The sequence below is a fragment of the Rhea pennata genome, chromosome 1 (genome assembly GCF_028389875.1).
Source record: "Rhea pennata isolate bPtePen1 chromosome 1, bPtePen1.pri, whole genome shotgun sequence".
NCBI lineage: Eukaryota > Metazoa > Chordata > Aves > Rheiformes > Rheidae > Rhea > Rhea pennata.
In genome coordinates, this window is record NC_084663.1 from 195007067 (window position 1) to 195022547 (window position 15481).

The 15481-nt window shown below is 38.9% G+C and overlaps 1 protein-coding gene across 1 annotated transcript in view; it reads left to right on the top strand.

Moving 5' to 3' along the window:
* Nucleotides 1-15481, top strand: part of ATP8A2 (ATPase phospholipid transporting 8A2) — a 297173-nt gene that overhangs the window by 85874 nt on the left and 195818 nt on the right. Inside the window, exon 24 of the mRNA XM_062577183.1 lies at nucleotides 7093-7265. Within this exon, the coding sequence (XP_062433167.1) occupies nucleotides 7093-7265 (173 nt within the window). The remainder of the gene's footprint in view (nucleotides 1-7092; nucleotides 7266-15481) is intronic.

Sequence of the window (15481 nt, forward strand, 5' to 3'; positions counted from 1 at the left end):
AAGACTATAGCCTACTCTGTTCAACAGAAATACAGCTTCCTCAGTTGCACTGCATAGTCTATGATCATAAATGATCAATGTCCATACCACTGTCAAGTTTAATTTTTGGCATTGTGACAAAGTTTTAAGGCTCGTGGAAGGCCACTGTTTTGTGGATGCTTCTAAGAACACTCCTATTGTTAAGAAAGTTTTAAGATGCTTATTTGAAATTTTTTGTGAATAGATCATGGAGGTTTGTTATTGTACATTAGTTTTATGTTATGCACATCCACATACTAATACTTAACTATTTCCAATTCTAATGATATTTGTTGGAATTTCCATTTAGTTATTGTAAACTGCGGTTTTTAGATCTGTTTTATGTAAGCAGATGACATAGTGTACCCAGCAAAAACTATTATATTTGAATGTGTATGGGCATCCACATTTTTAGCTTTAAAAGTACACAGAAGCACTGAAAGAATCAGCTTCTCAAAGAAAGATCAGTTGTGGTAAGTCACAAAAGAGAGGGGGAAGAGGAACCTGGCCGCAAAGCCTTGCACTGTCCTCCCTGTGTACAGGAGAGAGCTGCTTTGCCTGGCCTTGCAGTAATGTACTTTGCATTCTTGTTTATGGCTAGGTCTTTGAAAGTTGCCTGTCTGCTTTCAGAAACTTTTGAAGTTGTTTGCTGTCCTAGTCCATACTGAATTTGAAAACTCTGAATACAAGCAGAAGGTACATATCTGTTTTTGAAATAAAGTGGTGTTTCTTCCTTGGTTTGGAAAGATATTTAAAGGTGAGCATTTGCACCCGTGCTATTTACTATGGGCTTCCAGTGACTCCTCTGCCCAACAGGTGTTGCTCTAAATACTTCTATTATGCTTCACCAGCTTTGGTTTAACCATTAGTTTGTCTTGCCTTTATGTTCATTATCCCTGTTTTCCTGTAAGTTGCCTTCTGCCAAATGTCCTTATAGATCCGTCAGGTACAAAAACTAGACAGTTTCAAGTGAAGGACTCCACTACACATACAGTGAAGCTTCTAGGTCATAGTTATGGTACAGTGGAAAACTTAACATAAAGTTGGGGTGGCAAGTGTTGTCTTGAATGTGGTTGTGCAGTGAAGGCCTTGCTGTTCTTCAGTCCTCCATGGAAAATTTTTGATTTAAGAGTGGGAGAGGCATAAATTTTTTTCCAGTGAATTAAAAGAATTGTCATATGTGGCTGTTTACACTGTCAACATGTAGGAAGGAAATGGCAAAACTCATAAGTAATTTCCTCTGTTGGTAAAATACATTGAGGTGGCATTCTGATGTATTTCAAAGCAATGAGTTAGCAGGTTTGGAAATGAATCATATGGTGATGGAAAAATTTGACCTGGAGAATCTTTAAACCACTGTAGCTAGTAGTGCTTTCTGTATTTATGCTAAATATAGCATGTATATAACTAGTGTAATCAGTTGATAGCTTACACTTAAATTAGCAATAGGAAGTAGTTTAACGTCTCTTACTGTAGTAGCTGTTCTGTGAGGACTGCCTGAACACCTCTGCTGTGGAAGAAGAAACATGCAAGAAGGGTGCAGAAAATGTTCAGGCCAGGGATGGCCACAATGTAAGGCTTGTCTATCCTTAATGAGTGTATACCAATTTCTTTTTTCTTTGTGCATATCAAATACTGTCTTTCTGTACTGGATACCAAACCATTTCACCCGCTGTATTTCCTGCTGTACCAGTCAAACTTCCCGGGCTCTGATGGGAGGGAATGGGCTAAACAGTGTGCTGCTAGTAATAAACCTTAACCTTTTGTTATACAACCTATTTCTGCTTTTGGGGACTAGTCCAATATGCTATGTTTTTATTGCGGATTAGCCAACTTGGTTTTAAATGAAATCAGTGGAATTCCATTTAACTTGCATTGACTTGCAAATTTTTCCTAATATGTATTATGTGAAACTGTTTGGTATTCACTCTGCATTAAATTCCAGAGCAGTAGCCTAGGCAATCCTAGGATTTTATTCATATCAACTTTGTTATTTAGGTACAAATTTAGGCATGGCAGGATGTATTTTCTTTAGGAAAAGAAAAAAAGAAAGTGAGAATTTACAAACAGGCCATTACAAGATTTCTTACAAATCCTCAATGTGATCTAGACAAAAGACCATGCAAGCTCTGCTTCAGGATGTCTAATTTTCTGCCCGTCAGATTATACTCTTTCATGGAGACTTCTAACAGTGTGCCAGTAATGTTACTCAGTCTGGATGAAGCTGTGTACACACGGAACAAAAAGCTGGAAGTTTGTTTTTAAGACAGTAACACATGTAGATGGTCTACTTAGGGTTTGTATTTGTGGTTGTGACTTGTTAGAATGGGAATAGGAAAACAAACAGGAAAAACATGTATGTGGGTTAGATTTGTTGTGGAGTATACCACAATGTCTTGAATTTAACTCAAATGTAAAGACTGTAATGACTTAACCCTTTAAATACACTCATCTGAGTCAGAATTGTTAGTACTGTTTTAAGAATCAAAATAATCTCCCAGTAGCATTAAATGTACAGAAGTAGAATAAACAAAAACTTCATTCCACTTCCTTCCTTAGTCCCTTTTGGGCTCTGTGGTGCTCCAAAGCTCTGATTTACTTGGCAGTCTTGTGTGGGTGGATTCTTAAGCCTGCATGTAGCTCTAGTTCAGCTGACAATGTTGCTCTGATTCAGCAGACTGCTTAAGCATGTGCTCATGTCCTCTATAGGCTAATGGAAAAACGAGTGTGTGTTAGTAGCCCTGATTCGGCAGGCTATTCAAAACAGATGGACGTTTCAGCTGATGCACCTTCTGATCTTAACATAGAATTGTGCATCTATGTTTGTAGAGCTGGGGAAAAATTTACCTGGTATTCCAGTGCAATGAGGGCTGGCTGACAGCACCCCTATCTTTCCCAAGAGCAGCCGGATGTGAGGAGTTGTAAAGGAAATCTTGAGGGAGGGAAAAAAATGTCTATTTTAGTTAAGTGAAGTGCTTGTAGTCTGCCTCTCCAAAAACTCCTGAGAAACTTTCCACTTACTCTTGATGGACATTCAGTAAATGTAGCAGTGATGTTCCACAGGTCTGAGTTTATCCAGACATTTTCTTGAGACTATTATTTATTTCTCCTCCATCATGTTTGTTCAAGTAAAGTATCAATTTATTCTTGTTTCATGCGATTCAAATAAGAAACCTGTCCCTTGATATCAAACACAGAAGAAAAGCTGGGTATCAGAGTAGAGATTTCTGTTCAAGTTACCGGTAATGAGTTGCAGAATTCATGGCAAATCTTTTTCACCACTGCTTCCAAATGTTTGTCCCTCTGCTCACTGAGGGAGTCTTTAATATATTCCCAGTAGGATTTGGATAGTTTAATTTCCGTTTGAATTGTGCCGGTCTACAGGAGCAACAAAGTTTGGTGTAATTTGTACTTTATACTTCTCATAGCACATGTTGCAAGTCATTGGAAGAAATGGAAAAGGATTATTAATGCCTTTTTATTGTTTACTTAGGTGTGGATATTGAAGAATACACTGAGAGCTTTTCAGAGTGCTGTTTAAATGAGCCTTGATTTGTAGCCTTTTCTGTTACATTAAATCTGCTACTAATTCTGTGGCTTGTTGCTTAGGAGATGATGAGTAAGTTCAGTGATCAAGGATCTAGGTTAGGCAAGACTTCTGTGTGGTCTCCCTATGGTTATTTTTGTGGCTAGTGTTCTCCTCTGATGAGAAACATCACCTTTCGGGAATCTTCCTATCACTGCACGACTCCTTCAGCTCTTGCTTTTGCTGGGTGATAGATAGTGGACAGAAAATAACTTCCTTTTGTGGCCCTGCAGTCCCCCTTCTCCTCCGGTGGGAGGGGAGGGTTGGGGCCCGGCTCTTTGCCTTCCTTTGGGTCAGATGAAGAAGCAACAGGGCAATGAGGAGCAGAGGGCAAGAGAAGTGTGACCTCAGCCCAGAGACGGATAGCGAATAAGGCAATCACTGTCTCCTGTTTCAAGCAGTGATAAGTTTTTAATCTTGTGGGTTGATATAGGAGGTGGAAGGGATAATTCTGCATTGCATAGAAAGCAAAAAGTTAGAACAAGGCTGAGGAAGCAGTAATGGAAGAGAAATGACCCTTACTGTAGCATTGTGAGATTAAGGATTCTTGTACTAAAACTATTTCCTATTCTTGATGATATTACGTTTAATTAAAGTGCACACCCATATCCTTGTGATTTCTGTAATTTTTTGTCACTCCCTAGTGCTGTTTTTTTGAAGGAGATGAAACAACTATCCTCCTCCTAAGATGTACCTTGTTTTTACTGGACCAACTCTGCTAAAGTTTAAGTACAGTAACCTACTCTGCAGTAAGTTCACATGTAGGATATAAATATAACACACCACGAGGCCATAAAGCCAATCTGTCATAATTTAACAAGGAAGGAGGGAATGATACATCCTCATTGTTGTAAGAAAGATGTAGAACATGATTTGTGTCTTAAATGGCTGTCCTGTGCAGGCAATACCCTGCACAGTAAGAGTGATGTCAAGCTCATGAGCTTTGTCAAGCTCATTGGCTTAATCTGTAGTTATTTCCAGTTTGAGATTAGTTTCTTAGTTTGAGTTAAAGTGAATGTTTAGAATACCATTCCAGTGAGACTAAAGGAAATATGTTACAAAGCGGTTTCACTCCTTTTCTTTCCATTGTGTCTGGTGGGCCAGTAAGTTTTGTTGCATAGTTGTCACCCTCACTGCCTGATTCTCCCTCCTTCCTCTCTTTAGTAATGCTGCCTTGACTACTGTCATCTTCTGAGCTTCTTCCCCACCGAAATTCCTCTGGTCTCCAGTGTTTCTTATTTTTCCCCCTTGCCTATATGCTCTTCTGCCTCCTGCTTTCCTCTCTGGGAGGACTGACCTCTCTCCCCGTTCTAGCTTGGTGATCCTCCTACCACAGTTCTTGATGGGACCTCTGAAGGAAGAATTTTTCCATAAAGGACACTGTGGCTGAGCAAATCCCTGAGCTGCAAACTGCTGGGGGCTGATGGACTATTTTAGGGGAATGATGGTGTACGCTTGCCATATTCTTATACTCATTACTGGGTGTCTGCATGTGATGGCAGACATGAGAATGAGCCATTGGTGTGATTGAGTATGGCTATTTTTGTATCATATCTAACTAGCTTTTTTTGTGTAAGACTGACCGAAGCATAGTTTGTGACTTCATGAAGCAGCTGGTTTGAGAGCTGGAGTTGGTCTATAATAAGAAGAATTTTGTGATGCATTTTGGAATCTTTTTATATATTTATTTCTATATTTTCACTTGCCTTGAGTAGTGTTCACATAGATAGCATCTATGGTGTCTAGCTGCTGAGTTTAGCTGTCTTTTCACAGAAATCAGATCAAGTTCATTCGATATTATGAATGAAAATAACTGATAAATAGGAAGAATTTTCAACTGTAGTATATTTTTCTCTAGAAACAAAGTCATTCTTGAGCTAGAAATAAAAAGACAGAGGAAAATCCTTTACAATGATCTTATCAAAATGGGTATTTAAAGATTATTGAAGTAATGCTGTAACAGAAATCTTTCTAAAGAGACTTAAACCAACAGAAATTAGATACTTTTGCTGCTGTCTTTTTCAGTAAAACATTAGTGAGAGTGATCCAAGTTCAAAGTAGTTTGGGATTATCCCCAAAGATGGAACCGAAGTTCAAATTTGTTGTGGTTGCTAATGGCTGCAGTCAGGGTATCTTTAGCTTGCATGAATATCACGGTTACAACATAGTAAAACTTTACCATCAAAAGCGGAGTGGGGGGAAGTGAGAAGAAAATCGAATGGTATCAAATGAGACAAGCAGATGTGTGGTCTGGAGGGAATAATTTGACTATTTTTTTTAATATCTATCTGTTAAATTGGAGATGCAAATAGAAAGTACAGCACTCACCAACAGGCTGTGGCTTTGTAATCCTCCCTGGAAAAATCTGGATCCATAAAACAACGAATAGATTGCTGAGGCATACATATCATATTTTCCTTTCTGACAATTTTAATCCTGTTCTGGTGGCTTTCATCTTATATGAAGAAAAACTGTTTCCTGTAAACCAACACTGAAAGATCACAAGTTGAGTACCTTACAGAGTCAATACGGAGAAGCAGGTGTAACAATTTAGCACTGTCATGTAAAGCTATATAGTCTGAAGAGCAAGAAGGCACTTTTAAAATTTTTTTCTATTTTCTTCCCTCTAAGAGAAGGTAGAGCACTAGACTGGAAATTGTTTGAAGATTTGATATAAAGCTGCTAATTTCTGTGTATGTCAATGTTCTTACTTTTCAAACAAAGGGGAAAAATGAATAACAGTATAATCTAGCAGTAGATGAACACTTGTCACCTAAAAGCCACACTGAGTGATTTGGAGTGAAGTCTTTGCTTTCCATGTTCTGCTATCTGATGTGCAGTGAGTGAGTCATCAAGACTTTCTCTTTCAGAAAGTGTGCATACACTTCAGATCATGAAAAAACTATTTTTTGATGCTATTTAGTGCTCGATAATTCAACTAGAGCTGACTGTTAAATTAAACTGAATGTCAATAGAGCCGGTTGCTTTAAGTGTGGCTTTCATTGCAATAAGAAGGTTGAAATATTTGGGATGACAGTGAAACAGCTGAGATTGTCCCAGCAGCAGTTGTCAATGAAAGTAGTATTTCTGAAACAGGGAAGAGAGTTTCAGCAAGTAGCAATACTTTGAATGGCATCAAAAGCCACGAAAAGCATGTATACCTGCCCAGGAGTTTGTGAGGCTGCATCACAGATATGGGATGGAGAGAGAGGGGTTGTGTAACGTCATTCAAGGGTCTGTAGCGGAGATGTCCAAGTTTGCCCTGAAACAAAATGTGTACAAGGTAAGCTGATGCTTTCTCTGCTTTGTGACTCAAATCAATCTGTCTGCACAAGGTCATGCTAAAATAGTAGAACAGTCCAGTGCTGGCTTGAGCGTGTGCATATATTGTGCTCCACTGAATAATCTAGAGATGTCTTCTATGCTTTGGAGATACTTTTCCTGTAATAGGAAGAAACATGATTTCTCTTTGTGTGTTTATCCTTCAGGCAACCAGAGCTGCTCTGACACAGCACTGTAACGATTTGGGGGACTCTCTGGGCAAGGAAAATGATATTGCTCTGATTATTGATGGCCACACACTGAAGTATGCCCTTTCATTTGAAGTCAGGCAGAGCTTTCTGGACTTGGCACTCTCCTGTAAAGCAGTCATTTGTTGCAGGTAAGAAACTTTGGGATTCCTTCTGGTGACAAAATGGACGCAAAGCTTGTGAAATTGTCTAGTGTGTTAACTTTTTTTTCATGCTTACAGCACTTGCAGGAAATATAAAAATAGGGAAAATACAGTGTAATATTTAAGAGGAAGCAAGTTGCAGTGGTGAGCCACTTTATATAATTGATTTTTCTCCTGTGGAACTGTTACTGAAAAGCTGGGGCTATGCAGTGGGGAGGAGTAAAGGAGGACAGTAGAGAGGTATTTCTCCTATAACCACAGGCAGATCTGTGAAAGTGTTCATATGGCTGACTGGCAGACCAAAAAAGTTAAAGATTTCTAGTTCTTCCTGGGCTTCTACAGGTTGCTATATGATGCACTGGTGTTGTACACCTTCAAGATGAACATTCAGTCAGCTGCACTGATTTAATCTCTCCTGATGGTAGAATTTCACTAGTCCTTGGAAACAGTCTGTCAAGCATATTGAAAAGCAGGTTGAGTAGGAACTTCTCCTTCCTGCTCCTACGGAGAAGGAAGCAAGTCTTCCATGACAAATAAGTGCCTCTTACAAAATTCCCCTGCCTCTCAGTCCCAATTGTATGATCATTTCTATAAAGTGATAAAGGGTCATGAAAAAACAATCCCCAACCTCCTTGTTATAGTAGACACTGATCATTAGAAGCTGTGGTATCTATGTGGTGATTTTTTTAAGCAGTAGGAATTGTGTAGCAAAAAGTTTGTGTGATGGTACTCCATCAAGTAGAACTTGAGAGTCAACAAAATATTAAGTAACTTGTCACTACTGAGGCTTCTATATCTGGTGAAGCTGCATTTTTGTTTTTGTGGCCTTTGCTATGTGGCAGAACATGTTAAGTCTCCTGTGACTGCCTAGGGCCTTATATGGTTTTGTACTGTCTTTAGTTTTATAGATAGAGGAAAAAGCATAGGAAATTTTTTCTTTCTTTCTTTCTTTTTTTTTTTTAAAGCAATCTGTTTTAAGGTGCCTGAATTCACATTCTCAGCTGAAGATAGAGCAGTCAAAATAGTATACCCAAACCTGAGGATCCCTATTTGAAATACCATTTTCAAACCCATTTGTGATGCTCCCAGGACTTGGATGAATCAATTACTGTTAGTGAAGAATGTGAGAGTTGCTAGTTCCTTGAATTAACAGGTCAGACCAGCTGCTGTCATTGCCAACTATTGCTCAAGTCTTGTCCTTATTTAATCTTCTATGGGCTCTTTTAGACTCCAAGCATAATTTGAATTTGACTCCCTCTTTGCTAAACACTCTCGTCTCCTATTTTGAGTACACAAAATGGATTTATATTAGGATAATGGTGTTCCTGTCTTCAAAAAATGTTATGTGCACATGAACATGATTACTGGCATTTGTAACTTTTTATTCTGTAAAACTGATGTAGATCTGAGAGTGCATGAGGCTGAACAACTCCTGTCACAGGCCAGCGTCTTTCCCTGATGGCACTGCAATGCATACGCAAAGCCAGCAGAGCTGTGTGCACTTGCAAACCTAACGGTGTCTTTTCAGAGACCAGTTGGACGTTGGCCCATCTTTTTGTGAATCAATGATGGTATTAGGTATAAACCACTAACTGGCATCTAGTTCTGAGCTGTACCAACCTAGCTAGTATATTCCATCCTCTCTGAAAGATATTAAAGGAGGAAGAAAACACATTGGGATAACTGAATGAGAGAGTAAGTGAAATAATAGTTGCTTGGGCAGAGAATGCTGCTTGTGCAGATTTTTTTTGTAATTTTACATAGCAGCAAACAGTGGTACCTGGCTCTGTCCCTGAGTGAGTAAGTAGGACTGAATACAAACCTTCCTCCTCTGCACATAACTTGCTGCGTACCTGGGAGCTGCTGCTGCTGTGAAGCACCACTTTTCTATTAAGTTACTCGAGGCAGGGAGAAGGGCAAGGCAAGTGGGGGAAACTCCAGCCCCATTTTATTTCTCTAGGGGAAGAGATACAGATACTGTATTATCAGTGTGAGTATCTCTTCCTAGGATATCTGTGTTCGTGATTAGGGGGAACACATCCATAAATACCAGTAAAGGTAGGAGTAAGTAGAATCAGCATACTGGCCTGTGAAAGATGTGCAAATGACCTTACACTTTAGCTAGTGAAAATGTATGTGTGGTTAGTGGAATAAAATTCACAATAATGTGTGTGGGGTTTTTTGTTTGTTTGTTTGTTTTGTTTACTGCCTGGCAACTGGTTTCACGTGCACATGCTAGAAGACTACACATCCACCTAACATGCTTAGTTTGGCAAACTGATTATGAATGTTCTTCACTGTAATCAGAGGAACAGAAATCTTACTCAGCTGAGAAATACTGCTGCATATTCATCTTAAAATTGTCTAATTTTTTTCAAGACATGGAAATGTAATAGCAGCAGAACTCAGTTTTTAATAACATTAGAGCATTATGTTTTTCACATGTGATTTAAGTATTCTCTTGGTATGTCTCTATAGCTTCCTCTGTGTGTAGTGAAGAAGAAAAAGTAAGCCTGAATGTGGAGCAGAAAACTTGCAACTTTTTCCTGGTTTCATGCTAGAAGTATGCCAGTAGTATGCAATATCTTCTTTGGTCCTAGAATCTATTCTATGATCTTGATGTTTGGGCATGACTGCTGTATTGCTGGTGTTTTTGTCAGAGTTCCTTTCTGGGATGATCAGTTTTTAAATTTTCTAAATTTTTGTTAGGGGGAACTCCTCTCTGGAAAAGATCTAGCTTTTGAGATCTGAAGTATAAAAAAATACTCATTTGCTGACTTAAACATGTCAGTCTCAAGCTATTCCTTCACCTCTCAGAATGATCTTTGAAGTATTTCTTTGGGTGGGACTTTGACAGACAGAGTTAGGCTGCCAGCAGAGAACTCCACTCACTTCCCTTCAAGTGAACTGGTTGTTAAAAATGCGGCTTCTGGTTGCTACAACTGCCACTACATCCTTCTAAAAGAAAGAACTAATTTATTTTTGTCTGTCTTAGTGTGATCCTATTGCATGCTTAAAATTCAGCTGCAGGAGTTCCTGAGAACTTCTGGGGGAATGTAAGTTGTCTTGATTTGTAGATTGTGGGTGCTACACAAGAATGAGTTCAACAGCACAATTTGCCCTATTTTAAAAGTTGTATTAACACTTGTTTCACTAAGCCGCAGCAGAATGACCCTTCTTGCGGATCTAGCCGTATACAGATGTGGTCCAATTTCATGACTTGCCCAGAAGGAAGGGAATAAGAGCCCAAGGCAAATGAAAAACAAAAAGCCAGTCAGCTCTACTTGCTATTGCATAGCAGGAAGGTTGCATCAATTTGAACTTTGAAGGATTATGTGGCTTTGAGGACAATGTGTGTGTGTGTGTGTGTGTGTGTGTGTGTGTGTGTGTACAAGTATGTGCATTGCTGGTTTGTGGGAAGTCTGTGGCCTGGAAGGGACTGTCAGTTTAAGTGGGCAGGAAGATTTATCTGGATCCTAGAAGCAAGACCATGGGAAAAGAGTGCAAGGAGATCCTGAACTAGTGCATTGCAGTCTTGTTTATTCCCAGGCATGTGCATAGTAAATAAATATGTGGTAAAAGCAATTACAGTCCTTGAATCTGATGATGTTGGACTGTTTGGCTTTCAGCATCTCTGACTAGTTCCTTACCCAAGTGCCGTTGCTTTTGGACTGCAGACAACAGATGTCTCCTTTCTTCCAGTTAATGCTCTTTGCATTTCTCCCAAGCCCCATTTAAATGGCTGTCAACTGCAATGACTTTCAGCTCTAAATAAATCCTTTCTGGTGTGCATGTGGTGTGTTTTTCTTTCTTTTTTTTCTCTCTCTCTTAGCTGGTTACTGTGTTCTATTCATGTTGTTTTTGGGAGGAGGAGGGTATGAGGCTTTAAAGATGGGTCTCAGTTTTTTTTGCAGCTGTTCCATAACACAATAGGGAGCCCACACAGTTGTGGTGATCATCTCCTGAACATTAACAGGCCAAACTGAACTCAACTGACTCCAGTAGCAACAGTGGTTGAGTTTGTTGTATGTCCTTCCTGTCTGCTAAGGTGTTTAGCAGTCTAGATGAGTCAGTGACATACACTGTTTTCGAAGTAAATGTGTCGTCTTTTTCTTGAGTTTTTGCTTTATGCAAGTCGATACTCTCCACTTTGTGTGAAGCTACCTTGTGCTTAGAAATCAGCAAGCACCCGCATAAGGAACTGATCCTGTGTTGTAGACTCATGCCGTTACTCAGTGTTTTCCTAGACAAATAACAAAGCTATTGCTTTCATACACTCTTTATCACACTCTGTGTACAGAGCCTTCAGAGGCAGATTGCTAGTTTATTTCTCAAAGATTTGGAGAGCTATGTCAAAGACCTAGATAGTTGAAGCAAATTGTAAATTGCAAAGCCTAAATTTGTAATATGTTGTCATCTATCTTACTGAAGATAATGAAGGTTCCTGTTTTTCCAAGAGTAATTTAATATTGGGCATCTCTTCTCCCGCTAGTTTATGAGCAAGCTAACAGCAGTTTTAATTATTAGTGGATTAGAAACCTGAGGAGCAACGTGGAAAAAAAAAACTATAAAGTGTAAATCAAAGGGAAAAAGATGATGTAATTTCATAAGTTTAAAAGGAGATATAAAAATAACTCGGTTTTGAGTCCCCAGGGGGGGAAAAAAGGAATGCTTCTAATAGCCTTTAAGGCTTTGCAGGAACCTTCCATTTATTTGCCAGGTGCTTGATACTAAAGAAAGGAAAACATTTTTTTCCTACTCTGGGCTGTTTTTTAGTAGTACTTTGTGTGTCAAATAAGACAGTGCACTTTAAAACTTAACAGGAAGAAGTTTTAAAATGCAATTGGCACAGCAAGAGGAAATTTCAAATTAAATAGTTAGTCTTCAAACAAAAATGTTAATTGGAGGGGGATCTGGGTCTTTAAACCCAGTGGTATGATGTTTAATCACTCTAAAAAGAGTTTTGTTGCTATTCTCAATTTTACATAGCATAAATTCATAGGACTTCATGTATCATAAATTTACTATAAGCTTTTCGTCCCCACTGAGGTGTTTCAGATGCATATGGCATTAGAGGATTTTTTTTAATATACTTAAAGACTGCATATTCATTTGCTGGGCTTTAGGCATAAATTGTAGTTGAACTTGGTTTCAAGGGTAATCTCTTAAAATTAAGCTGGTAAACCTGGCACCATTTTGCATTAAGAAGGAGAGATGCTATCTTCTAATGGGGTTAAGTCTTCACTGTTATGTTGTCTCTATCTGGCCCTGGCAGAGCGGAGGGATAGGTCCATCCTCCGAGCCCTGGTGAAGCTTGCAAAACCAAACCAAACAATTCTTTAAGAAAAAGCTTTTTCTGTTAGACGTTTTTCTAGAGACTGATGCATATTATTATTTTTTGCTTGCACTGACTCAGATATCAGTATGAGCTAGTCTGGAGCAAACACTTTTCAGTGGAAGCAAAGTTTTCTTGGAAGGCAGTTGAATTCATGACTTCACGTATGAGATCCGGGGCTGTTGATTGTCTGTCTCTTAACGGATTTTTTTATTGATGTGTCAGTGGAAAAATGTTAGGGGTTAGGCAGTGGTGAATTTTTTGGTAACGAAGTGAAATGTGGTCATTAGTCTAGTATTCTACTTAGAGAAAGTTAGTTTATATATCTGATAACAATATATGTTTGACTTTGAATATAAAAGTGCAATAATGTAGTGTATTACTTGTTACTGCAGCTTATTTAATTTCTTCTTGAAGGCCTGCCTTAAATTGAAATATTAGAAAGATGTGGTGTTTCACAAACACACGTGATTGTGCATGCTTTGAGGAAGACTTTGTTGTTGAATGGAACTTTTTTGCAGGTAGCAATAAATGGCTTTGTATGATTTGAATGCCATATTAACGACACTTCCATTAGGAAGTAGTAATTCAATGGCACTTTAAATATGAAATCGCTCAAAGCAGCTTGTACGTACTTCAGTATGAACTATTGGACAGCCAAAGAAGAGTCCTTCCTGTTACTTCTCTTAGATGTACAATGAAGCAAGTGGCTCTGCAGAGACATGTGATTTGAGGCTGGGACCATGTCCCTGATAGATTGGCTGAAGGTGATGTTTGGTCTTTTGCTTCTATCACTGGCCACTTTTGTAGTATTCCTGGAAGTGATGGTGCTGGGATGTTGTCTGAGCAGTGTACTACCTTTTTTTTTTCTTTTTCCTACAGAATGTCTGTGGAGTAAGAACTGTAAACTGAGGTTTTGTTCCCAGACCCTGCGGCCATTTCCAGCTCAGTGCACAATGTGCTGATGACCTTATTAGAAGAGAGTTTGGGTGGGCTGTAGCAGAAAAAAAAAAAAAAAACAAAAGAAACTGTTGAGTGTTTGACTTCAGAGCTGCTATTCAGAACTTCGATGTTCCTAAATGGGGTACATCAGCTGGTAACTGGTAGTCACAAATCTACTGAATAATTTGGAATAGAGACCAGGCAAAATTTTAACCATTTCATAGAAAGTTCTGAGAAATTCGTAGGGAAATTGTATTACTTATCTCATCTCTCTAAAAAAGACACTGATGCACCACCAAGACCAGGTGAAATATATTTTGCTTAAAGGAAATAAAGTTGCTTTCAAATATCTTAGAACAGCATGTCCCGCTCCCACTAGATTTTTTTTCCAGTGCAATAGTCATCTGTTTCTGCTGTTCAGGTTCAGCTGGTAAAAGATCAGCAGCGCTGTGGGGGATTCAGTAAAGCTATAGTAACATCATCACTTGGATCTGCTCTATTAGTAAAATACATCACTGTGTCTGCAGACAATTTACTTCTCTTAAGGTGGTTGTTTCTGGATTTCAACTCTTGACAACGTGACTAATTTCAGTCACTAAGAACAGTAAGAAAAATGTCTCAATTACTGTACTACCTGTAAGCTTTTCTATTTTGCTTTTATCAAGCGTCCTTTTCTACAGATATCCCTAAGGTGGCATTGCAGTATGAGCAGAAATTGAAGAAATTCAGCAACAGTGATCTTCTATGGACTATCTGCTATTTTTACAGGCATATTTGCCCTTTCATGGTTACAACCAGCATGGTTTCCCTAGCTTTTAGGTGTGATAGGAGTGCAGTTGTAGTTCAATATCTGAGCCTTGATTGCAAGACCTCTGCCCAACCTGACCAGCTTATCTTGTTGGAGTATAGTGGCACATTCTTCATCAGTACCCTGAACAATTGTGGAGCTGTGGTGATAAAGTTAAGGCTAAAGAGTAAGGAAAAATATGAATAAAATCAGAAAACTCATTCTTAAAAGCAGCCATTCACCATCTTTCTTCCTCTTCCACCCCCAAAAAACAACCCTACAAGTAATGGCAATAACGCTGTTTTCTGCTCGTGTTACTATTTCAAACAGTAGTATGCACAGTGGGGTGGGGAAAAAGCAGGAGCCCACTGGCAGCATGGTGCAAACAGATAGTAAGTGTTCTAAAATGAACAGACCCTTTGATGAGAGAGCGTCTGTTAGGGTGTTGAAAGGGAGGGGAATTTAATGAAGAGAAAGTGGATCATGGGAGAAGGGAAGGGAAACAGCCTGTGAAGAGTAGCTGTTGCTAACTGTTAGCGTCACTGTCAGCTAGGTAATGGGAGAAGAGACGAGGAGGTGAGAACAGGGTCTCACAACTCTGAATTGCAAGACCATAGCTTGGCGGCGTCTGGTCTTCTATCATCATTCTGAGGAAACATCAATAATGTAGCTTGCAAAATGAACATCTGGAACACATCTTAAATATTTATGCCCGTAAGTCCCGTATTGTTGCTGATGTTAGGATTGACAAAGTGATTATTCCATGCTGTAGTTCAGAATGTATTTATTAAATCAAAGAAGTGTCTTGTTGACATTCATTAGAAAAAATACCCATTCTTATGACAAGAAAATTACAACGCAATTCTAATTCAGAATATGCAAACCAATTCTAACATTAATTGGTCCCACAGAAAATTATATATCTTACTTTCCTGTATATACATCTGATTTTTTCCCTCATCTATCATCTACTGAATTATCAATGCTCATTCTCTTGTTCTATTTCTGACAACTCGTGACAGCACAGGATTCATCTCATGACTTTGAAAACCATGAGGGGAGAACCATTCTTGCAGCTTTAATGTTTGCAGGCAACTGAAGTAGAAGGAAGGCTTGGGGTTGCAGCATGATGTGGTGCGC